At 44.4% G+C, this 25,561-nt stretch overlaps 1 protein-coding gene across 1 annotated transcript in view; it reads left to right on the forward strand.

The window, feature by feature from the left end:
- The first annotated feature begins 1,627 nt into the window (after window positions 1-1,627).
- Window positions 1,628-25,561, forward strand: part of RIN3 (Ras and Rab interactor 3) — a 69,766-nt gene continuing 45,832 nt past the window's right edge. The window contains exons 1-2 of the mRNA XM_010583862.1: window positions 1,628-1,689; window positions 22,313-22,499. Of these exons, the coding sequence (XP_010582164.1) occupies window positions 1,643-1,689; window positions 22,313-22,499 (234 nt within the window). The 5' untranslated portion in view covers window positions 1,628-1,642. The remainder of the gene's footprint in view (window positions 1,690-22,312; window positions 22,500-25,561) is intronic.

Genomic DNA, 25,561 nt, shown 5'->3' on the forward strand with positions numbered 1-25,561 from the left:
TCTGACAAGCCTGCAGTGAGGGATGAGTGAATCTCAGCAAACCAGTTAGCCTAAGAGGGCTAAATTCTTCACTGAGTGAGTTTATTGTCATCTGAAAATGACTACATGAATTGGAGCAAAGAGCTCCTTAATTTAGTAGAAAAGAGTGTTATGAGATACAGTAGCTGAAAATTTAAAACTAGACAAGTCAAGGCAAAAAATCAGGTGTGAATTTAAATAACATCAACAATTAAGCACTAAGACACCTTGCATAGAAGGGTGGTGAATTTTCCATCATGCCACCTTTCAGTCAGTCTTTCTGATTTTCTGAGAGAAATCCTTCTAAAAGCTAGAAGATAAATTTTCTAATGTCAACAGAAGTTCCAGGTTTGATCAAAAAAACCCTGAGAAAAGTTCGTCTTCTGTAACATGGAAGGTGTGACTTGATGATCATAAAGGTCCCTCTGACTCTCCATAGCTTAATGCCTGCAGAATTGTCTCTATTCTACACTGAGGTCTAGTTTCCCTCATGCCAATAGACTGGCAGCTGCCTGGCATTTCCATTTCTGCTGTGGGCTTTATGGCACAGTCTACTTACTCTTAGAAAGCTGGGAAATTCCTTCTAAAGATAAAAGAGGCAAAAGGTTACATTTGTCTCTCTCTCCATTCCATGCAATTGCTTTTCTCTGCCTCTGCTTCATCCTTCTGCCTTATTTTTTCCATTATGTATTCTCCTAACATCAAATATTTCTGGAATGATAGGGCTGCCAAATAGGAGTGCCACAAGCCCTGTCAGACAGCACGTCTGTCGGTCCCCAGCCTCCACAGCTGGTCTATATTCAGTTGGGTTTCCAGTAGAGCAAACAATACTCGACCACTTAAGTAACTCCAGGTCAAATGTGCTCTGAGACTGACTGGAGCTTCACAGCATAGATAGCTGTTCATTTACTAGCAGTCTTACAACCTTACCATTAGCTTTCGCTTTAACTGGGAATTTTTTTGCAAAGCTGTCCTCTGCCAGTGTTAAGACATTTCATTTTCTCAGGTCCTGTGTAAATAGAAAGGTTTCCAAGCTCCATCTGGTTCCAGTTACTCAAGCAATAGAAATACACATGCTTCAGGAATTTGCAGACGGAGACTTACTGCCTTGCTGCCTTATAAAATCCTTTACAAAGTTCACCATGCTCTGTTGCCTTCTGATATACCTGTAGTCTGTAAAACAATTTCCCCTAAAACTTACTTAAGTTAGAGAAACAAATAAGCTGTCAGTCTCAGGCCCTTCTTTTGAATAAGGTTAACCTGCCTTCACTACTAAATATGGCTTTATAACACACACGCGCACACACACCCTTGACCACCAAAGACTGCCTCTTCCTGAAATCCCCTGTTCATATAAATACAGGAAGTAGAAATAAGAGAGGCTAAAATCAGACCTTCTTGGTAGTTTGCTTTCATTTCAGTGCTTGTTTAGTCCTCTGCTCTCCAATACTACTGAGCCTGAAGCTGGTTTTAAACATCCTCCCCCTGCCGCCCCTTGAAATATCATCTTCAGTACAAAACTGAAGGATGTGAAGGTTCTGCTCAGCGATGGAAAGGAATTACTTTCTTTACCAAGGAACTCTAAAGCCACTGTGAAACAGAAAGTGTCTTAAAGTTTGCTGTAATGATGAAAACATCAGCAGGAGACAAGGGAGCCAGGGATGACTCAGGGTAAGTCCTGAATCTTTAGTGACTGCTCATGTTTAATAACTGTCGCTTTCCTTTTCCTACTTAACAAAGAGCTCTCAGCTGCATTTGCGAGCTGGCTGCTGAGTTATCAGCTACACAATCACAATGGTGCGGCATGGTTGTACTGTAATTTACAGTATTTCCTTTAGCTAACGTGTTCCAGCTGAAAACAAACTGCAATACCTTTATTTAGTTTGATCTTAGCTATTTAGGGAAAAAGAAGGATGAATTCCAAGCTGCAGTTTAGGGTAAAGGACAGAATAAGGGAGTTCCGTGCTTTTGGAAATGTGACAAATCTTTCCCGGGAGGCTTGCTTTGTTTCTACTGAAATGCTGATAAGTGGATAAAGGCTCATCCCTATGAGCTGATGGTCACTCCAGCTCCAGCACGCTAAGGTACGCACCAACCCTGTCCACAGTCTCCCAGGAGACTTCAGATCTGCTTTCTGTTAGGAAAAGACTAACTATGTGCTTTCCTTGCTCCTGGCCAACAGACGCTGCACCTTGCAGGATCAAGCCCCAAGAAAACATAGTGGGAGAGGAAATAGGTTTTGGTTGGGAGGTCAATCAGCTGCTGGGATTCCAGGATCAGGCTGGAATCTGCCCAAGGCTTGGTTGTGTCATAAAGCCCATGCTGAAGCTGAGCGTTTCTGTTTCCTGTTGAAAACAATTGGGGGAAAATGACATCGCTGCTGAAACCTGTGGTCACCCCCCTTGGAAAAACATATAATACCAGATATTAAGAGTGTTTCTTATCTGTCTGACACATTTAGTCTGTTTCCCACAAATAAAAGCTCCCAGATGTGTCTGTGATGGGTGCAGTAGGAGAAGGTGTATAGGTGGATATGGGATACTTGCATTTTCAGTCACTGAGTGTGCTGCAAGCCAGTCCCCTTTGATAAAATTGCTGCTGACAGGCTAGTGTGCTATAGTTTCACCATAGCACTGTTCCCAAATACGCACATCAAGTACGGGGGATGCAGGGAGAACCCTGCATTACAACTGTCACTGCTTTTGCCTTGTTCAGTTGTTTACATTAAGTGGAACAATGACACTCCTGTCCCAAAGGACAATTCCTCAGTTCCACTTAATGTTAAACACTGAAAGACAAACATCACACAGCCATAAGGAAAAAATGAAAGAATCCAATCCCTGTAGACTGGCAAGTGGAACTTAGTAGATGGTAATCCAAAGAATTTGCACTTTGCAGATATTCCCTGCAATTATGATAGTTAAGATGCCAAATACTGAGAAACCAAAAGATTTATACTGCTTATCTCTTTCTCGGCTTGTCTGAAATGAGCCACATGCTTGCAAAGGTTTGCTTTCAGTTTAGAGTTGCAGGAGAACGTAAACAAGCCATAGACCCTGGATTTGGACTGTAAATCATAAATCAAGTGGTTGCAGGAATATTGAAGCATGAATGGGCATGATTCATGTGTTCTTCATAAGTTTATGAGCATCTGAACAATTATAACAGAATAGCCTTTTATTTCATTAACTGATTGTCTTTATTTTCAATCTGTCTCCCACTCATAAAGGAACTTGTGTATTTAAAAAAAATCTATTTTAACTCTGCTTACATGCCACAATATTGCTGAAGATCCTCAAAATTGCATTTCAGCATGCATACCTTGTGGCCTCCAACACATCACAGAATTAGAAATGTGTCTAAGTGATCTTTAGGTAATTTCCTGTTATGATCACATTGAATTAGGTGCCAATTTCACAAAGTATGTGTAGATAAAATTGGTAGCTTTCAAAAGAGATGGTAACATAAGACAAGCTGCCAATGGAGAATTTGGACCTGGTTTTAAAATTCTGTGCACAAAAATTTCATGAGCAATTACAGAGATTGCACCTTCATTCACCATAGTCTTCAGGTTATTAATTAAATGGGAAAGCTTACTCACATGCACAGAAACTATGACAATGCAAACTCTCATAAAAGTACCTTAGCAACTTGGAAAGTATCCATGTATCCATTCCTAGTAATGACTGAAGGGTCTGTTCTGCATATAGCAAATCGGTAAGGAGGTTTTGCTGACTTACACATCTGAAATGGCAGAAAGACACTGGGGAGAAATCTGCCTCCAGAATCAGTAGTTCCTCGGAGGGGAATGTGGGGAGAAGTGTAGCTAGGGTCTGGATTGAAATCAATCTTATCAAATTCTTCCAAAATGGGTTGGGAGAGAAACAGGGAAATTTAACCAGTAATTCTGAGCTAGAGTGAGGCTAACTCCTAGGAACGTTAATAAGTGGTGAGATCACAAAACATCTGGAGAAATGTGAGCTGATTGAGCCTGGTGACCATGGTTTCATGAAAAGGTATATGCCTTCGTTCCAACATCTGGCAAATGTATGGAGGAGATGATGAGGAGAACAGACAGGAGCTGTGACAGAGACATAATATGCAAATATTAAATAGTCCTTTGGGATAATAATGGCTAGTTCAGGTAGCTGGGATGGGTTACAGTGGTTCTCATTTCTGGGGCACCAGGCTGCCTAATGAAGTAATGATTGTGCATCTTTTCAGTGAAATGTCTTTTTGGTACAAAACCCACGATCACAGTTGACAGATTTCATGCAATGAATGTAGACATAAAGAGGTCAAGCACTGTAGGAATCTGGAAACCGAGCAACTCTAATAGGTTCACAGATTTTAACTTCAGAAGGGACTGGTTTGATTGTCTAGTCTGATCTGTGTAGAGCAGACCAAAGAACCGCTTTGGTAAGCACCCTATCAAACCCATGACTTCTGCTGGAATGGGAGCTTTTAGATATTTGTTGGCCACAAAAGCTTTCTTATCAAATGACTTTTCTGCCCAGGCTACCTATCTGTCTCTGCAGTGGGGTAAATAAAGCTAATACCAGCATTTACAGGTTTGAACCAAGAAAACAATTTTTTAAAACTCCTCAAGAGCTGTCCTTTGTAAAGGACTTAATCTAAGTTTATTTGAATCAGTGGAAAAAGTCCTGTTGGCCTCAGGAGGTCTTGGACCCAATGCAAACTACTGCTCAAAGAAGACCTCCACCTAGAACATGTGAGATGCTGTGTTTAAGTGGGGAAGGGACAGTTCAGGCAACTGGAAACAAATTAGTGTCATCAAATCTTTCTGCTGTCTGTCAAGCTCTGATAAGGGGTACACTTTCCAGTCCTGGGAGATGGTGCTTCTCAGGAAGGAAATGTCTGTGCTCAAGATGCACCAAGATCAGGATATTACTGTAAAGATAAAAAGAAGGAGGTGTTCTCCAAAGATACCTGAATTTGGTGCATCCAGAGAGGACACATATAGTGTCCTGAAATTCATTTAACAGAAAAGCATGTTTACAACCACACTGACTTGTCATGTGGTCTTTCTAGCACTTCTCAGTGAGTACTCACCAAACATAGCGGATGCTTTGAGCACATTGTGCAGTGATACTGGTGGTAGCACAGAAGGCAACTGTCCCTTTGTTTGCCAGAGGGTAGACCACACTGGGAATATTGCCCTTGAGTAGAGAACTCATCATCATTACAGACAGTCTCATACCAATGTTCACAGGAATGGGGACACAAACATAAGCAATATTCTACTCATCTCCTTTCTATTACAGGTTCAGCTAAATATAGTTTTTTCACTTCTTTTCCTAAATGGCTATGTGCTGGTTTGTATTGTTGACTTTCAAACCTAGAGGCAGTATTGGCTGAAAAATGTACACACATGTATGCATGCATCTTTCTTGCTCTGTGTGTACAGGTATACATGTAGAACAGTGTGTCCTGGAGAGTAGCTATGAGGGTTGCTTGGCACAAATTTGGACTGCCTCCATCCCTTATCAAACCATGTGTACATAGTCCAGATATCGTAGAGGTTATCTATTTTATAGTGTTTTTCCAAATGATAGTAGGACTGTATTTTAACTCATCCAACAGTATATATAGGCAGCTTCTCTGAGATCAACAATATAGGCTTGTGAGACTCAGAAGGATCTCTAAAATGACCTGAAAAATAGATGTAAAAGCCAATACCTAAACCCAATCCATTACAAAAAGAAGCTGCAGCAAGATTCACTTCCCAGAGTTTTAAACGTTTGCCTGCTTTGATTGCTAAAGAGCACAGAAACTGAAGTGTCTTACTGAAACTAGGACAAAATATTGTCCATCACAGACCTTTAGCCATTATAGTTTTGGAAGGGAGGAGGGTTTTTGCTTTTGGGAATAGAAAGAAATAGTTCTTTGGAAAGGTAACTAGAAAGAAAAGGCAGCTGTTTGGAATGACTGACCAAATTCTAGTGCAGATGGATCTGTGAGTAGAGCGTAGGTATGGTCATCAGAAGCCCTGTGATGTCCCAGAAGGCTTACCCCACTTTCCCAACAGTATCACAAAGATATTCCCCCTGTGTAGGGAAGGGTGTACGTATGTTTGTGATTGTTTAGGTTGCCCTTTGTGGGGAATTACAAATGAATGATGATGAATGTGGGTATTTAAGAAGTCATTATGAGATTTAGAATTAGAAAGAACCAGGGGGAAGCACATTTAGCACATGTTCTTTAGAAGACCAAGGAGGGGTTATAATCCCTCTTGCCATATTATCATCAGTACAGGGTGGTCCTACAGTCAAAGGAGGTGGGATGTGCCAGGATGGACCTGGTCTGGGCAGCCCTGGTGTTCAGAGCAGCAACTAGATCATAGATCACTGTGCTGATCTGGGGCCTTATATGGAAGGGACATAGGAGGAATTAAAGCAGGAATAGTTACAAACCTGAGATGTTTGGTCATTTAAAAAAAAAAAAGGCATAATATTCTGTAGGTTTGAAGTATTCATACTACCAAAGAGGACTTCAGATTTATCTTTCTGAATAGTTATGGATCAAAACTGAGAAAACAAGAATGGAAGAAGACGTATGTTTCACTGCAGAAGAGTAACTTTAAGAAGGCCTTCAAGAACCTGTGGAAGCAGTTAACACAAAGTCATGCTAAAAAGTCAATTAAGTAGCAATTCTTGGATCTCAGAGTAGGCACTGGTCTAAGCAATGGTCTGCAATTCAGCCTGTGTCCTAGATTATTTCCTAATCCTAATTTTGAGATTATTTTTTTCTGTGGTGTTGGGCAGGTATTTCACCATGAGTAACTAAAGTGGAATCTCCAGAGTAAATCCTCATCTAGAGCCAGGTAGGAGCTAGACTAAATCACTCAGTTGTCTTTAATTCAACTTCTGTCCACCCACCCCACTACATGCACACTCCAAGGAGCTCCTGTGACCTCTCACAGCTGGCTCTGGTTCCTACAGAGTAACTTTTCTGGTAACCACGTACAAAATCCACCTGTCTCCTCCTCCAACTTCTTCATCCATGGCGTTTTGACTGGCTGGCAGTTCGTACCGGAGCTGGCCCCCAAGGCAGTGAGGTTGTGCGTGGATTTGTCCTCAAGGATGCTGCAGCCACATCCATTTGCCACAGCTGCACATTGGATTTCTGAACCAGTTTGAGGTAAGGGCCCTCTCCAGCAATGAGCATGCCCTTATCCTTGGGGAGGATTGGGGATGCTATTGCAATACAGATAAGTAAATAAGTAGACCCCTAAGTAAATGGTGCTTATTTTCAAAAATGAACTGGAAAGTCAAGACCTCGTGCTTGCTGATTTTACTTTCCCTGTACCACAGTTGTCACAGATATGAATAATTGAGTAGCAGCACTAGAGTCACTGGAGCAACATAAGAATTGATTAACTGAAATTTGTTAAAAGTTTTTACAGTGGCAAAGGCAAGATGATAGTGATGTTTAGAGGAGAAGAGCTTGAAAATCACTGTTCTGTTCAGAGGAGATACGAACATCAGTTTCCCAGGGTGGCGAGATCTGTAGCAGAAATTCTGCTGGTCAACTAATTAGTCTATTTTAGGAGAAATAATTTGCTCCTATGGGATGTTTAATTTGAGGACTAAGAGATCAAAATTCTGCTAGTTCTTATTTCCCCAGTTACATTTCTGCAAACTTTTAGGGGGCTTGTATGTGGACAGGTAAGTGATGTTTTTGCCACTGTGAATATTTGTTTGATCGTTATGTCTGAGCTGGAGGGGTCTGGAGTGCTTGTTAGGTATTTTATAATGCTAAAAACCTTCCAGCTCCAATATTCTAATATCATTCCAGCTTGTCTGCCTGTCTAAGAAAATGTCTTTCTTAAAATTTGGGCACAGGTGGTACATAAGAGATCTAATGAAGGTGCTTTCTTCTCCGGAATTTGCTGAATGAGAGGAGGCAATGCCCTTACAGCCCCAGTGAGCATGGCCTGGGTTACTGACTATGTTATCAGAGCTGTAGGACTTGTTCAAAGCTAGGTCAGCTTACTAGAATTACTAGTCACGGGCCGCAGGGGACATAGTATGGCATTTGTGGGGTGAAATCAACAGGGGCTGCCCATGAATTTGAAGAGCAAAGTACTGGAGGAGGTATATATTACTGAGTCCAGTCCTGCATGCACACCACTTGAATGAGGGTGAGCAGCTTTTCTAGGAGGGCCAGCCAGCAGTGGAGAACTCTGAAATTCATGATTACAGGGACAGGACACATCTATACTCTGAAGTGGGAGATGTAAGGGTGCTGGGCACACCCAGGCTCTGGCATTGATCTAGCTGCACAAAAAGAAGCAGCAGTGAGAAGACAGCTGAACAGGCAGGCAAGCATCCACAGGAATTATCCACCAAAAATGGTGCACGGCATCTGCAGGGGTTAAAACCTGGCTGTCAAACCATTTCTATACTTCCTTGCCAGAGAGGGCTGCCTGTGGTATGCGGGGTAGAGAAGTGTTGTCCTTGTTCAATGGTTGCACCCCATCTGCTGTGGAGGGGCATGGGGCTGTTACACAAAGTTACTTGTGTGTACACTGCATTTTCTGCAAAGACCCTTGGCACCCCACTCTCCCTCCACCACTCTGTTTGGCATCCATGATCTGCTCTTACAATGTAGGAACACATGTGCCAACCCCACTCTCCCCCCTGACAGAGGGAATCCCTAAAACACAAATATGCACATGGCTGAGTTGGAGCTACATGCTGGTGTCAGTCCAGACTAACTCTCCAGAGTTGGAGAGGGGCTGAGTTCAGAATCCATCCCAGGTTGTCAGGTGCTTGCTTCTCAGAGAGGCAAGGCAAGCTTTCAGCTGGTGTTTTTAACTGTGAAGTTTGTGGGGGTACGTGTATGTATGTGAAAGTACATGATAAAACAGCACTGCAAAGCAGCTGTGGTCAAGCAAGCAGTGCTATTTAAGCTGTGCAAATATAATAAAGCTACAGGCATCATGGTAAATATTGTAGCTGAAGCCTTTCCTCTGTTGTACCTCTCTGAGCTATCTAAAGTAATTCTACCCACCTCCAGAAATGACATCCCTGCATCAATGTACCCTGCTGGAGTGAGAATATTAAGGCAATCCTTCCCTCAAGATACCAGCTGCGAGAGGTTTGGAGCACTTAGCTCCTCTTCGCCTGTACCCAAAATAGTATAAATCTTTTTGCAAGTGAAGATGATTGCTTGAGCAGCAAAGGATTAGCAGATGTGAGCATTGCATAGCTGGCTATGCTAGTCACGTTTTCCTAAATAGAGATTCTATTAGATGCATGCAAGCCAGGGAGTACTATGGAATGCAGCTCTTTTCACATAGATGAATATATATATGCATATCTCAGTGTGCCTTTCCCAGACTTTCCATCATCTTTCTGCTAAGCGGGGAATATATTTGCATCCGAGTAAAGTATTTCTGTTTTCTACGTTATTGGTACCTTTAAAAGGGAGAAGGTGTTTTCACTAATTATAATAACATTGTATGATTAATATAAAGCCCTTGTATGTATGAGAGGATCTCTGGGTGCTTCATAAATATTAAGCCTCCCAACAACCAGCTGAAGGCAGTTACCTACTTCTGGCACTGTAGTAAAGGAAACTGAGGCACGAGCTCATGGAGCTGATTTGATTATAGTTACTTTGTAGCCCAATCCCCTGGATCCTTGTTAAGTAGTTAAACCCTGGCCTTGCCCCAGACCATGCTTTAGGTTTGGGGTGATGCCAGGAACAGAATCCAGTTCTCAGAAAGCCTTTTCTTTTTGGTGGATGAGTTCCCTGCTGGATTAGGGAGCTGAACCAGCATCCTCAGTGTTCACATAGCCTCTACAGCTGAAGCAAGAGAAGCAGTGAAAGTGAAGTGTTGGGAGTGTGTGCAGGTGGGGTCAGGGGACTGCTCTTTCAGCAGTATCCTGCCATTGCCCTGGATTAAAATGAACGAGAAACCACACCCTGGGAGTTGTTCCCTGAGGCAGGGCTGCATTTCTGGCTTAGATAATGGTGCTGCAAGGGCTGGGGCTGCTGATATTTGCTCTGTGTGACTTGTTGGGGTCTGTGGATCAACACTGTTCCTGGTGGGGTTGAAAGACCTGTCTTACTGCTTGAAATTATCTCCTGACCATGTTAATTAGTACTTTCTATTTGCTTTTGCAAGGCTAATGAATTGTTGGGGAATTTCAAGTGCTTTGTTGAAACCAACTGAATACATACAGCCTTTTGGATGCTGGGAAAACCTTGCCAAATCTAGGGAATCCACACAGCTCAGGTGCACTCCTCCAGTGGCCCTCTGGAGAAAGCCAGTCTTTTGAAGCCTCTGTTTTGTAAAAGCAGCTGTTGGGCAGAACTGGGAGCAGCTGCAGCCTCTTGTGAACTGGATTACATTTTGTGCTGCTTGGGGAAAATTCACCAAGGAAACAAAGAGAGACCAAAAAAATAGCTGAGTCTGTAGACTGACAGCTCTGCTGGCTACCTGCAACACTGTTCTGCAAATTGCTAGCAGACTTCTAGGCAAAAGAAGGTTCTCCCACATATTTGGCTAAACGACAGCCTGGGACCTGGCCCAGACTTTCATCTTGCCTGCCAAGAATTTTTCTCTCTCTTCTCTCTCTCCTTTTTTTTCCCCATGAGTTCTCTCCAAGGAATTTGTCACTCCTGATACCCCACAAAAAAACAGAAACCAGGCAAAGCTCAGATCTTCTCCTGCTGAATCAGCAGATGGGAAAGAGCTTCACTTTGGATGACTTTCCTTTCTGTCCGGAGGACAAATATGTAACACAGGACATTTTGGTGTAATTCTGTACTGAATTTCCATTCTAATCCTTTCTAAGGATTAGAAGTTAGTTAGTTTTAGACTGGATCTCATTGGTGACCTTTCCAGACAGAAGGGAAAGTAACTGTTACCCTCCCAGCAGGGATGGGTCCTCTGGGCTGGGAAACTGTGGTAGAGATTGCCTGAGAGGCACTGTGAAGAGCAGCCTGTGATAGGGATGGATGGTAGGGGTTAGTCCCTTGGAATGGCATTCTGGCATCTCCCTTTGCTATCTAGATCTAGCCTGGATTCACCCTGCCTAATTTTAGGTGTTTAATTGTTGTGTCCCATTTAGGAACCTGTGTACCCATGAGGATCTCTGGTCTTACTGGAGAAGAAGCAGCTCCAGGGAGTAATTCAGGGTGACTGGTGCCAGTGAGCTGAATCCAAGTCAAATATTTGTTCATGCCTCACCAAACTGAGCAGGGAGCCAGGCCAGAGAGCTATGTCCAGCAAAAACCTTCTTCCACCCTCCCACCCCCTGATTCAGATAGCCCCAAGGTCAGACAAGCAATGGCATCCTGGAGGTGGGGGTGGGTACAGCACTGATGTTTTGGGGAGGACATGACCAAGGCAGCCATGTTATGGATTGTCTTAAACTGCTGTGAACCCACAGCCTTTGGCCTGTGATTTACTTACATCGTAGCCCTGGTGACCAAGTGACCATAAACACTGTTAAATGAACGAGCTTGAGGTCCCAGCAATGGTTTAGCTGGCTCTGCAGGAGCTGACAGACTTGCCTTGCTGCTTGGCAGTTTTTGTAGTCACATGCTGAGCTCCCTGCCATCGCAGGGACATTTCAGCAGTTTCTGACACTGCTCCGCTAAGGAGTTCTTTGGCCCCAGGCTGTCCCACCAGCACAGGACAATGAGGGCCATGCCCACCCACGGGGCAGGTTGCTCAACTTAGCCCAGCAAACTAGAACACCTCCCTCATCCTTGTGGCAGGGGACCATGCCCTTTCACCACCTTTCCATATCCCTAAAATACCCCAACAAGCCTTTTTTCTTCTTCCTCTCCTTCCCCCAGGAAGGCAGATCTCTAACCTTGCCTCAGTGTGAATGCAGGCAGGGATCCTATCAGATCATAAAGCAAGAAATAAACAAATTTCTCCAATGCCTAATCAAAATTAAATATGGGGATTATGAAGTTGCTGGAGTAAGGCTTAAGGATGGCAGACAAAGAGTAGGTTTAGATTTAGATTATTTTTTTTTTACTAACAGCACCATGTATTGAAATGCGTTCACACTGACAATGGAAGGAAATCTTACCCAAAATATGAATATTTGTGTGTCTGCACACAAGTCTGCAGACCAGTGACTGAATGACTGGTTTGAAGACCCTTTGCATGTTGCCTTAATGAGAGGGGGGACCTCTGAAGGCCTGTGCTCTGTTCCTTGAGATACCGCAGCATGAAAGTTCAGTGGATTTATTTCCGTTGGCAAAATGGCCATTTCTAGTTGCAAATCATGACTGAGTGTCGTGGTTTAACCCCAGCCAGCAACTAAGCACCACGCAGCCGCTCACTCACTCCCCCCCCATCCAGTGGGATGGGGGAGAAAATCAGGAAAAGAAGTAAAACTCCTGGGTTGAGATAAGAACGATTTAATAGAACAGAAAAGAAGAGACTAATAATGATAATGATAGCACTAATAAAATGACAACAGTAGTAATAAAAGGATTGAAATGTACAAATGATGCACAGGGCAATTGCTCACCACCCGCCGACCGACACCCAGCCAGTCCCCAAGCAGCAAAAATCCCTGCCCCCCCACTTCCCAGTTCCTAAACTAGATGGGACATCACATGGTATGGAATACACTGTTGGCCAGTTTGGGTCAGGTGCCCTGGCTGGGCATGAGAAGCTGAAAAATCCTTGACTGTAGTCTAAACACTACTGAGCAACAACTGAAAACATCAGTGTTATCAACATTCTTCACATACTGAACTCAAAACATAGCACTGTACCAGCTACTAGGAAGACAGCTAACTACATCCCAGCTGAAACCAGGACACTGAGATAAGCATTTGCAGGTATTTTTTTTGAAGAGGGGAAGACTGCTCAGCTTTATGCAAGTCTGTGTGGTTAGCACCTCGTATCTTGTGTGTCTCGTATGTCTACACTAAATTCACTCACAGGGTGAGGAAAGCCATTGCTTTTTATAACTAGTCTGAATTTTCTCTTAATATTTTGCTCAGGGTTTTGGCTCTGATGTGACATGCCAATTCAAATATTTTATAATATATAGAGTTTGAAACAGAATGGTTTTATTTAAGCAAAACTACAGTATATTCTTAATGAAGTTTAAATTTGGGAATTTCTCCCTCCCCTTTATTTTCTGTTTCCCTTTCCTCGCTTTATTAAGTGAGTACAATAGAGAAAAGCATTCCTGAGGCTTTCATTCCTGTCTTCCTTCCTGGCCAGATGAGCTGGGAAAGGGCAAAACCTCTGTCAATAGCTCTGGCTCTCCAGTCAAAACAGGGGTGCTCTGGGCTTCTAACGCTTCAGGTGTTTTTCAAAGGCACAGAACAAACCCATCTGTCTTCTGATGTTTTTATAGCTTAGGAAATTGTTTCTCTTCTTCCAAACATTTGCTTCTGGTTCCTGCACCTCACAAGCCTTTCCGGAGAAGTTACAGTAGAATTATCCAGCAAACACTTTTGCAGCTTTTTGTTAAGGAAAAATCTGCTTTCTTTGGCTCCTCTGACCTTGCCAGAGGTGACTCCTGGCTAGGCCCATGTTTCAGAAGCTCTCTTCTTTGCCATGAAAGGGCCTTGCAGAATTATAAATTATCCTTCGTTGCCTGCGCACAAAATTCTTTAGTTTTGCTGATATGCTGAAATTCCTAAGAGAATAATTTGGGTTTGAAATAGACAAAGGACAAATGACCTGAAAAGCTCTGATTATGAATATGGGGGAGAAGGACTTAAACCTTTAACACAGCAACTGTCTGTTGTTAGTAAGGGAGTAGGCTAATAAAACTTGCAAAGTGGTTTTGACTTGCAAAAGTTAAGTTTTGACTGAGTAAAAAGAGAAGGATGGTTGATAAGATATTTTGAGACAAATTGCTGAATGCAAAATATATATGTGCAAGGTTACACAAAGATAGCAGTATAATTTGTGAGGTGAATACAAGCCAAGTCATGTTACACCAGTAGGATACAGTAGCCCAAGTCCACTGTGGGGCCATAGGCAGCATACACCATCTGCATTAACTTCTGCATTACTGAATGCAGGAAACAGCTAGACTGGAGAAAAAAAAGGGCTTTGAAAGAAGGCCTCTTCCTTCGGGGAATTTTTGATGTTTGTTCTTTATCTTATTTCTGCCTGTGTCATGGCTGTGAGTGTGAGAAGGCTTGTTTGTAAGTAGAGCTGGCCTGAGTACTAGCAGTAATGTGAATTACCTTGTATTTTGTTTGGGGTTTTTATGCATATGCAATTCTTTATAATATACATACCTTTGTGTATGTAAATGGGGGGACAGACCTAATGGACCTAGGAAACATAGTGAAGCTAGCAACTTAATAAACATTTAGTTGCACCTCCCTGCTCCTTGAGAGCACTCCTGTGCTGAAAGATTGTTGACAGGCTCAGACAAGAGGCTTTGACAGGGCTATTGCCACTGCTTCATTGTAGGCACTTACAACTAAGCTTGACTAATTCAGGAGGAAGAGCAGCTCTTCTAAAGGAGCTGAGAGCTGGCCCCTAACACCGGAGATGGGCATCCCTGCAATGGGAGCTCTCTCTGAGTGACTAGAGCAGAAACCCAAGCAGGTAACACAGCTGCTGTGGTTGGGTGGTTTACGGGAAGCACTGCAAGCACCCCCTCCTTCTCCACTCCTTAGTGACTTGGCCCTGCTGCTTATGCTGTTAGAGAACGATCATTAGTCTTAATCACCGGGCTTGCACTCTGATGAGTGACAGTGGTTACATGTCCCTCCCAACATCAGTAGTTCCCATCCAGCAAGGCTTCGTCAGAGCTGACTTGACTCCTGACCTTTGAACGGAGGCAAGATTCTGCTCAGTTCAAAATCCGGATAAGCTGAGGTCAGGTCCTTTGACTGCGTGATGGCAGTAATGAGGAAAAATAAATTCGTTGGCTTTAAACCTGGTAACAGCAGCAGCCAGGGCACCACAACTTAGCACAAGCTAAGCTATTCTGCCAGCAAGCTCCAAGTTTTTGCATAGAGCTTACTCCTGTGGCTCAGCTAACATCCTTAAAGCTAGTTCAGCTATCCTTGCTGTGCTCTGCAGGCAGCAGTACAAGTCCACACCGTTACTTCAGTGTGATGCTGGTCTATCAGACCTTCAGATGGAGCCCTGTACTGTGTAAAACAGCAATCTGGTGTCATATGTGAGCAGAAAACTGTGGCCACTTAATAGATCGATATGTGAATTAGCATTCTTCCATCTGCACAAGTGGCCATTACACCCTTCCCCCCAAGGAGTATAATAGCACTTGCTCATCTTTGTGATTTCCTCCCTTGGTTTCTGTGACCAGGGAGGTGAGGGCTTGGTAAGCTGGTAAGTGATTTAAGGGCAGATGAACTGTCCCACAACTGATCGCTCTGTGCCCATTAGTGGAGCTCCCACACAGAGTGATGACTTGCTCCACTGTGGCAAACATATGCGAACAGAGGCAGTCAGGGTCCAGCTGGGGAGGTGTGGATGCCTGCAGTCTGTGTGCGCAAGCCCCTGCTAGCCTTCACAGAGGCGGGCAGTTTGGAAATCCCTGGCAGGTACAGAAAAGCTCACAGAAGTGAGCCTTCAATTACAGGGTGCAAAACTTCACTGTTGAAATTGTGGGTCCCTGTAACAGAAAGTGGAGTATGTGGGGAACAGAGAGGTTTGCTGAGCTATGAGGTGTCAGGGTATTTGGGAGACCCTTGGTTTGCCTTACCTTTTGGCAACTGGAACAGCTGCTGCCTTGGCTATTAAGCATGGTGCTTTCCAGGCTGAGTGGAAAGACCGAGTATCAACTGTAGATCAAAGACCAAACAGATGTAGGGTGGACATAAAAGTAGAGTGGAAACAAGGAGAGCAGTGAGCAAGAGGAAGTTCTCTGCCAACCACAGGTTGTCCACAGACCACAGTTTGAGAAGCACAACTTCCTGAGCTATGCATTTGTCACCAAGGTGGACCAGTAACACAAGCATTCTGCAAGGTAGGAAGGACTACTGAACAGGCAGGCCTGCCTCATGGGACACACTGAGCTGATCATGTCACTTCCATTATCCAGTTTTTCTCTACATCTGAGAACCTTCTTAACACCTTACATCTTTTCCCTTTCTTTTCGCCTGTCAGACAACAAGAAATTTGGTTTTTATTTCTGACTAAAGGGTGGCAATCGGTTGGGTGTGATCTCTGAAGACCTCAAGAACTTTCTTCTCTTTCTGCTTTTTTGGTTTTTCATTGTGTTTTTTTCCTGTTGGTTTGATTTTTGTCAGATCTCTTGGCTCTATTATGAAAAAACATTTCTTAAAGCCTGAATTTTCTGGGAGGCAGTCTTAACATTTGGTGCACAAAGTTAGCTGTTGTGCTATGGGTTTTTCCATGTGTCACTTTGCTGCCTTCCCATCTTCCTAATACTCTGTTTTATGATGAAATTATTCAAGAAGTTTACAGATGACAGAGCTCTCCCTGTAGCTAGATTGGGTGCAGTGCCTCAGTTCCACCACCTGTTGGAAGAAAGAAATGAAAATCCAGCAAGGTGACTCAAGCCAGGTCCAGAAAGTAAATGAATCCTTCTTCTCCATCTTGGATTAGTTTGATCTGAATTGATCAAGTGAGCAAAGATGGGCTAGCTTATGAGAGTAATGAGAAGGCATTGAAAAATGACCACATCTAAGAAGGAAACAAAATGAAGCTTGATGTCCTCTAGCTGGGGCACTGCATAACTTCACTCCCAGTGAGCTGAAAGTAACAGCACATGAATTCACATGTGTCTGAACAAAGATTTTTAATGTGTCTACCTAATCAGAAGTGATATCAAACCAAGGAAAGCATACATAGCTGTGCATGTAGCAATGGTCTTATCTGATGAAACCTTGTTGCACTTCTTTTGCTGCTATTCATGTAATTCTGATAATTCCTTCTTCAGTGTGCTGGGTTCAGAACTTCATGCTCTTTTCAGCAGGAAGGTGGGTATGAAAAAAAAGGGATACAGAGATCTGCCTCTATCACCAGTGGCACAGAGCCCTGCAACCAAGTCCAACTGGATTGCTTGTAACACTGAATGTAAAACAGGACTGTGAGTTTTCTGACAGTCTTTTAATCTTAGCACTGTCATCTGACCCATGTCCATGAGGCCCCATGCTCCCAACTCTCTCTTTTAACCACAGAAGTTACCAGCATCGCCCATCTACTTCCACCAGGACTGGTGTGTCAGCTTCAGGAGCATCTATCTTTTCCTCCTGCTTCATGTGCTCCTTGTAAACTGTGCTGCTGTCCTTGAAGGGTTTCCACATGTGAGCTTCAAACACAAGCTGGCTTGTCCTGAATGGTATCCCTTCAGGTACCAGGTGGCTTTGGTGCAAAAGGTTGCTCTTCACCTGGCACATGGAGTTTATGGCCACTTGTCCATCTTCCTCTCTCAGTAGCAAGCCAGCTGGCACACATTTTAAGACCTGTGGTGCCTGCTCTGCTACAAATATAAACATACCAGAGTACCTCTTTCCTTGAGGACAGCACAACAAAGCCTTGCTCTTGCTCTCTCTTGTTGTCTTCTAATACTCAGGGGGAGAAATAAAAGCAATAAAACATAATAATAAAAAACTAGCTCCTAATTCTTACAGCTTGTCTATTTAAACAATGCTAAGACCCTCAGTCTTTACTTATCAGTGCACTACAGAGCATTTGGTTTCCGATTTAAGACTCATATTTAATAACACCTGATGCATCTTCTCAGATCTGGTCTGGTGACAGGCAGAAGCTGCAGATATGCAGGAGTGAAGAATTCATCTGACAGTCCCTGCTGCTGTTGCACACAATTTCTGTGTCTCAGCTGCCTTGGGGAAACTCAGAGTGACCAGGCCTATACAGTACAGCCAGGAAGCCCTTAGTGTCAGCAAGTCTGTGGCATTATTTCTGAAGTCCCTTGCAAAGGTATACCCAGGCCTGCACTTGCATGAAATTCAGTAGATTACATCCCCTTGCAGTTCTGATGATTTCTGGGAATATTCAGCTGCCAAGTGTGACTCTTCATTTCTAAAGCAGTGAGTCATGGTGGTGTCATTACTTCAGTGTACAGTCACTCTGCAATAATTCAAATCACCATTGTCATTATTATTACTTCCAACAAGCAACCTGATACCTTCTGCCAAACCGAGGCAGGTGTGTGAATGTAATCACTGTGCAATTAATTAGCCTGCGTTGCCAGTCAGTATGCAACACACAGCTCCCTGCATCCCAGGTGAGTTCAATTTAGCAGAGCGGTTGCAGGATTTAAAAGTACCTTGCAGTAAGAACTCAATAAAAGAAATGAAAGGCAGGTAGCTCTAGGGCCAGCTTTTGAGCTTTGCATCACACTTAACAAAAATGAGCACCTGCCTGGATCAGTCAAAGGGTTACGCAGGACTGTGGGAGAAGGAGGAGAGAGTTGCATGTTATTTCTGAAAACTGTGAGCTTAGAAATCATCTGATGCGTGAATTCTGAGTGAGCGAAATAGCAAAGGCCAGCTGCTCACCACGGTGGCCCCGCAAATCCCTTCAGCTGGCAGCACAGCAAGAACCCAGGGAGCTGCTTGGGCTCCCTTCTCTCTGCAGCTGCAGAGCTACTGTGGAGCCAGATTAAATTGCTGGATTAAGCAGTCCCACAGCCCAGCATCTGGATCTTTGTGACAGCTGTGCCCAGGAAAGAAGTCAAGCATCAGTGCCATAACTGCGTCAACTGGTGTGTCATGGGTCACAGCATTACAGCTGGAAAAGGTCCATTAGGTCATTCACTCCCATTTCTTAGCCAGTACAGGATTTGACTCAATAAAGTGTTTGCTACTGCTCTAAACATGGCATTTTAAGAGGTTTGGGCAATGCAGTCCTCTTCCCCTTCTCCTGGGAACTTATCCATCATCTGTTATAACTCCCTGCCAGGAAGCGTCTAGCCTAACATTCCCCTGTTTTAATATGATCCCGTTAATGAGTCTTCTTGCCTTTCCTTTTTATCAAAGCATCCCCTTCCACTGAGCTGTCCTTTCCTCCCTCCGTACAGGTACAATAGCCTGCTTAGTTTCTTCTGGGCTGGCTTTTGAGGGGAGGATACCCCACACCAGGGGTCTTATCCCCGAGGGCCCCTAAAAGGCTGGGTTCCTGTTCTGCCAGAAAGCCTCATCCACTGCCCTTAATCATCTGCACCGAAAGACCCCACACACTCAAATCATGAGATGTTTCCATTAAGACAAATATTTTCAGACTCTGCTTTTTATCTTGTATGTCTAAGTTTGCAATGATTTTCTGTTTTTCATCCATTCTCCAAAACTTAGGCAATGGGCCCTAAATGCAGCCACATGCATTGGAAGGTCAGTTCTGTTACTTTTCTTCACGAGTCTGTTGTTCTTGTTGCCAAACCCGCATTGCTGCTGTGAGCAGGGCTCCATCCAGACGACATGCCTGTCAGAGGGAGAAAAGGCTGGGTGCCTCTGCCTTCATCAAGCCTGGGTTCCCCCATGGGGAACACCGTGCCAGCCTGGTGCTCACCAGGTCCAAGCTGCTTTGTGTTACTTCCTTGTCTTTGTTGGTGTCCCTCATTTCCCTCCAGGCAGTGGGATTCCTGAGCATCAGTGCTTTGCTGGCCCTTTTCCCCTTATATAATTAATGGGTAACGAAGTTCAGCATCACTGGAGCTATTGCAATGCATGTCACCTTCTGGTGCCACAGCAAGACATTATCAGCATTGGCCTCCTTTTGATCTAGGTTTCATACATCATTGGCAAGATCAAATTCATGCTTGTGTGACTAATTTGGGGAGTAGCTTTTGCTAACAGTGTTATGGAACATTTCATTATAACTCACGTTTCTTTTCCTTCAGCTCATTACTTCTTTCCCATTACCGAGTGTGAATGTTGCCATCCAACACACGTTTTCCTTTCACATGGTTACTAGGCATTTCTTTTGGTTTCTACTGTAAAGAAAGTGACCGAGAGATGAATCAGGTTAACTTCCAACAGCTGTCCTCCACTGTTTTACTCTATATGTTCAGATGATACTGATTAAAATCATATGCTGTTGCATCTGAAAGAAATTTCCTCACCTGTGTGACAAGGTGGGCTTTTATCACAAGTGAAGATACAGTGTTTCACTTATTTCTGTTTGCCTTTTTAAGCACAGTTCTCTTATTCTTACTGTCTTGGTCATGATCTCAAAAATTGATTGATTAAAACCAAGATTCTGTGGACTAACACCCTGAATCAGCAACTGGGATTGCAGAGGAACATGTATTTTCTAAGGAAGCTGTCTCTGTAGGGTTGCAAAAGAAAAAAATCCTACTAAAAATAAAATCTCACTGTTGGTTTTGGGATTTGAAAGGCTATTTTTATAAAACCTAACTTTTGGGATAGGCATGCTGTGTTAGGTTAGGCCTTTGAAGGGACTCTCTTTCAGTAGTTTTAAGTCTGTCTGACCTTATTTGAAATGTACTACTTTAAGATCTGTATCTTTAAAAATAAAAGGAAAAAGAATTGAAATAAGGCCAAATCAAAAGTGAGAGTCCTCCTCTTTTCAGCTCTGATATCTAAGCAGCAAAACTGGTGCAGAAAAACATATATTGTGTATGTTCTCCTACATTTTCTTTACTTTTAAAACCAATTAATCGAATGACAAGCCCGTATCCATGAGTCTATAGCCTTACCCAGTAGAGCTGTTACAACCAGATCTTTCAGCACAAGTATTTCCAGTGACTGCAGTGCTAAGCACGTGTATAAATACTTTGTTGAATCAGCGCCATAGCTAGAAACCAGCATTTAATACCAGTCTACAATTAGACTGCAGGGACTAAAAATAAATAGAATTAGTTCTTTGTGTCTCTGATCAGAACAGGAATATAAAGGAGAGTGTGTGCCAGATCTTTAATATTCTCAACAGCATAATTTCAGTATTCTTATGTCTTGTACAGCTAATAAGGTCTGAGACATAAAGTGCGACTGGGCATTGCTAACATGTAGTGCTGCAGGATGGCCCCTCTCTTGTGACTCAGCATCTCCCATGCATCTTTTTGGAGCTTCCAATTATGTCTTTAGCACTGGCCAAAATAACAAATGTGGCAGGAAAAAAAGAGGGAAATCAAGTCTTCATTTCCTCCCTCCTGAAGGTCCCTCTGGTGTTTCTCCACGTTTCCTGTGCTCCCTCCCATTCCCCCGCCTTGGCGCAGGGAAAGGGTTTGCTATGTCTGTGTCCTTTGAGGCTTGTCCTGCAAGACTTGCTGTGTTGTGCTGAGCAACCTAGGGCTGTTTTCAGGGCAGCACCCTGAATTATTCTGCTGCTGAAGATCAGCCTTTGGGAATCAGCAAAGATACCTCTTCTGTAGTGAATAACTTGCTGCTGACTGCATCCTAACACCTCCTCCTCCTGTACTCTGTGAGTGACAACAGAGGTGGAGGATTTCCCCCTCCCCATGATCACCCACTCCCTGGGTGCAGGGGTGGAGGAGTGTCCACCTCTGCAACCACCAGCACCCGTGCAGACTCGTCAGTGGTGAACAGGGCACGCTTGGTGTTATTTTTAAACAGCGAGACGTCTTAGTATGCCTTTTTGCAGACTACCTAGGCTGGGCACAGAGGGTGGCTGCCAAAACATGAGAGCAGCTGATGGTGCCCTGGCTGCTGCTGGCAGGCTTCCTCCGAGGGGCTCTGAGAGCAGGGCGAGATACCACACCGGTGCCCATCACAGCTCCTGTGTGACCAGAGAAGTGCTGACAGTGGCATGGCTACAGGGTGAGCTGCAGGCTGCCTGGCCCCCGTACACCTCAGACGGACACTGTGGCTTCGTGTGTGTGTATTCCTGGCTGCTGGCAAGGTCTGTGGCCCCTTTCCTCTGCCATGTCGCTCCCTTTGAAGCCATGAAACATTGCTCTGACCCTTCAGCTGGAGGATGGGGTCCAGGGGACAGGCATGCTTTACCCTCTGCAGCACCGGCTGCCTCTGTGCATCCCTTACCTCTGTCTCTGGGTACCTGTGCTTAGGCAACATAGATAGATGAGCGGAAGCCAACAGACCTCAGCACAAAGCACCCTGCAAGCCTGTGGTCTGAAACCCAGGTGTGCATCATTAGCGTGAGGCCATAGTCCTTAGGACGGGGCACATCTGTCTGTCGAGGCCTGTGCACCCAGTTTGCATCTGTCATAGCAAGGTGTCTGTGGTCTGACGCCCCTCGAGGAACTCTCCTGGTGTGTAAGTGCCTCTGTGTGTGCCTGTGTGTTTGCATTTACAGTCCTTACTCCCCCCAAGTTTCCCATTTGTAGATATTCTTACAAGGGACTCCCTTGCTGTGTTTCAGGCCAGTCAGAGATACGAGCGAAGAGGGAAAAGAGACACATCTCTGTCAGGCCACTGCCCTGCGAAACTGCCTCCCGCTTCCAGGGATCAGCATCCTTGATAAACTCATCAAGACCTGTCCTGTCTGGCTTCAGCTGAACATGAACCAGGAAAGGGCTGGGGCAATACTTGGCAAAGAAACAGCAGGGGTAAGTCCAAAGTGGTTTCAGTTCAGATAACCACATTTCCTGTCCTTGGTGGAGCTGGTTAGGAGAGCAGCGCTTTTTTTCATGTGGAAGCAAAAATGTTTAGCAGACTATGCTCTCTGTTTCCATTACCTTTTGATGCTTTAGCCACTCACAATGGTGCAAGACAGATATAATGGCTTTGGGGAGGCAAGAAATCTTGTCTCTGGTTTTATTTACTTAGCATGTAGATTCATGGAGATGCCTTCTCATTCATCACCAATACCCATAGGTATGTTGACTATCCTAATTTGGAAAATAAAAAAAAAAAATCCCTGAAGAAAAGGCCCTTAAATTCTGGGAGCTCCTGGGAGTCATTTTTATTGCAGTAATTGGTAACTGGTCCCCATAAGCTGAGTGTTAGAAAATAGCAGACTCGTGCAAAGCTCAGAGCTTGCTTAAGGAAAACAGCCCTGTAGGAAAGGGAGCTCCACATTGCCGGGATCTAGGAGGTGGTGAGGCATGGTAGGGAGTAGGTGTCCTGGTCAGGTCTGGGGAGGGCAGGTGCAAATGACCTGAGCTGATGCCAGAGCACAGGGGGAATTCACTCCTACTCTGAGGAGGTTTGGACCTGGCTCTTCACTGAGTCAGTCCATCCCAGGGCTAAAAGCTTGCACAGCCAAGTGACAACCTCCAGTGGGACTCACCTGACCAACCTGGACTGTGCAGTGCACCTCACCCTGAACCAGACTTCTCAAATAAGTTGGGCAAATTATTCTCTTTGTTTTTCTGCACTGACTGTAAAGGGAGGCCTGAGTGACTGTCTCTGATATAGCTATGTATGGCCCCGAGCCTCCTCGGTTATTAGTCACTCCCTGCAGGCAGGGCCGTTCCCCACCTCTGTGTCCCTTTGGGGATAAATCTCTGTTCCTCCTGCTCACACCATCCTCAGGCACAGTCTTCAGCTGCAGCTCGAAGCAGGCAGAAGAGCTGATGGATCGGAGGTGTCTCGTGGCAAGGGCAGGCTCTCCTGCCCACGCTGAGCTCACCTGAAGCCGAATCAGCACTGCACCTTTCCCACCACTGGTGAAAATGGAAGAGACTGGTTTGCGTACCAGTCCTAACCCAGGCAGTAGGGTTAGGTACAGCTCAGAAGATGCACCTCCCTCTCATCTGAACAGGCATGGTCCAATTTTAGCCTTTGGAGCCATGGCAACCAGTTGTGCCGCTCAGGAAAACAGAAGTGATTCATTTCCAGGTTTCACTTCTCTCGTTGCTTAAATTTAATTTCAGATGAAGCACTTGACCGATGCAATGTGAGATAGTGCCATCTGAGATCCCAGGTCACAGTAGTCTCTAGAGGTGGGTTAGAGGGACCATGCTGTCACATGGGTGGTAGGACTTGGGGAAGGGAGAGCCTCTATGGCTTTTTCCTACCTGCAGATACTTACTGTGATGTAGAAGGTGGGGGCTGCCCTGTATTAGAAAGAGGCCTGTTTTGAGCATGTGCCTGTTTGGTATGTGTTTATTTGGGTTTTTGCTGTATTGCTGGTGGACCGGAGCCCATGGGGCTCAATTTCTTATGAATGGCGGATCCTAAGATGACAGCACTGTGCGAGGTTGTGAAGTTGCCCCAAAGCTGTGTGTTTAAGTGTGGGTGCTTCAAAGTGACAGGAGGTGCCCTTATGACTGGGACTCATGCAGAGAAAGGTCCTGGCTTCTAGACAAGCTTTTTTTGATTTATCTGTCCAAGAAATTAATGTTTTCTTGATAGATTTCCACTGCATTATAGTTGATGAATCATTTCATCAACTCACACTTCTTTCTAATATTAATATCCAGACTCCAGAATTAGCCCAATTTTCTAATTCAGTTTCTGTAAAAGTACCTTGACCCTCTCCTGCTAAAACCTGCTATCAAAGAACAGATAAATGTGAAGATTACTTTGTCTTTGTATCTGCAGCTTCAAGGTACAAGCTAAAAATATCCTTGACAATGAGCTTTAATTAGAAACACACTTGGGAGCTCACACAATACAAAGAATGAGATTTTTTTCTATTGTCTTTTGTCTTCTGCCTTCTTACTTCTTTGTTTCTTTTTTTCTTTCTATTTTCTATTTTCTATTTTCTTTTTTCCTTCCTCTTTCTTCTTTTTCTTTATTTTTTTAAATTTCGCTGGTCCCATTGGTGGGAACCAATGGACTGGTTCCAATTAAAGACTCAGGGGCCTCTTATCAACGTGTATGAATACCTAATGGGAGGGAGTACAGAAGATTGAGCCAGACCATTCTCAGTGGTATCCAGTGAAAGGATGAGGCACAGTGGGCATAAACTGAAGCACAGGTAATTCTGTTTAAACATTAAGAAAAGCTTTTTTGCTGTCAGAATGATCGAATATTGGAACAGATTGCCCAAGAGGCTGTAGAGTCTCCGTCCTTGGAGATAATAAAAACCCAAAAAGACACAATCCTGAGTGACTTGCTGTAGTTGATCCGTCTTTGTGCATGGGGGTTGGACTAGACGATCTCCAGAGTTCCTTCCAAGCACATGTGCTCTGTGATTTCGGGAACAGTCAATATACTTGAAGTCAGTGCTGCCATCAGGAGGGATCTTAGACAAGCTGGGAGGACAGGGCTGGTAGGAACCTTCTGAAATTCAACAGGACAAAGGCAAAGCGCTGCCCCTGGGAAGGCAGACCCCCGGCAGCGATCTGGGCTGGCCCTGCCTGGCTGGGCAGCTCTGCAGGAAAGGCCCTGCAGGGGTGGTGGGCAGCAAGATGAGCACAGACCCACTGAGGAGAGCCTGTGGGACCAGGGTTTGTTCAATCAGGAGGAGAGACAGCTTCAGGGGGACCACACAGCAGCCCCCCGGTTCCTACAGGGAGGTGGTGGAGAAGATGGAGCCAGGCTCTGCTCAGCACTGCATGGTGGGAGGACAAGAGGCGGCAGGCGTACATTGAAACCAGAGGGGTTCAGGCCGGGCACAGGGAAACACTTTCTCCCTGTGAGGACAGCAAGTGGCGGGACAGGTTGCCTGAAGAGGTTGTGCAGCCTCTACCCTTGGAGGTTCTCCAGACCTGTCTGGACA

Source organism: Haliaeetus leucocephalus, unplaced genomic scaffold (genome assembly GCF_000737465.1).
Source record: "Haliaeetus leucocephalus isolate CR32 unplaced genomic scaffold, Haliaeetus_leucocephalus-4.0 Scaffold932, whole genome shotgun sequence".
NCBI lineage: Eukaryota > Metazoa > Chordata > Aves > Accipitriformes > Accipitridae > Haliaeetus > Haliaeetus leucocephalus.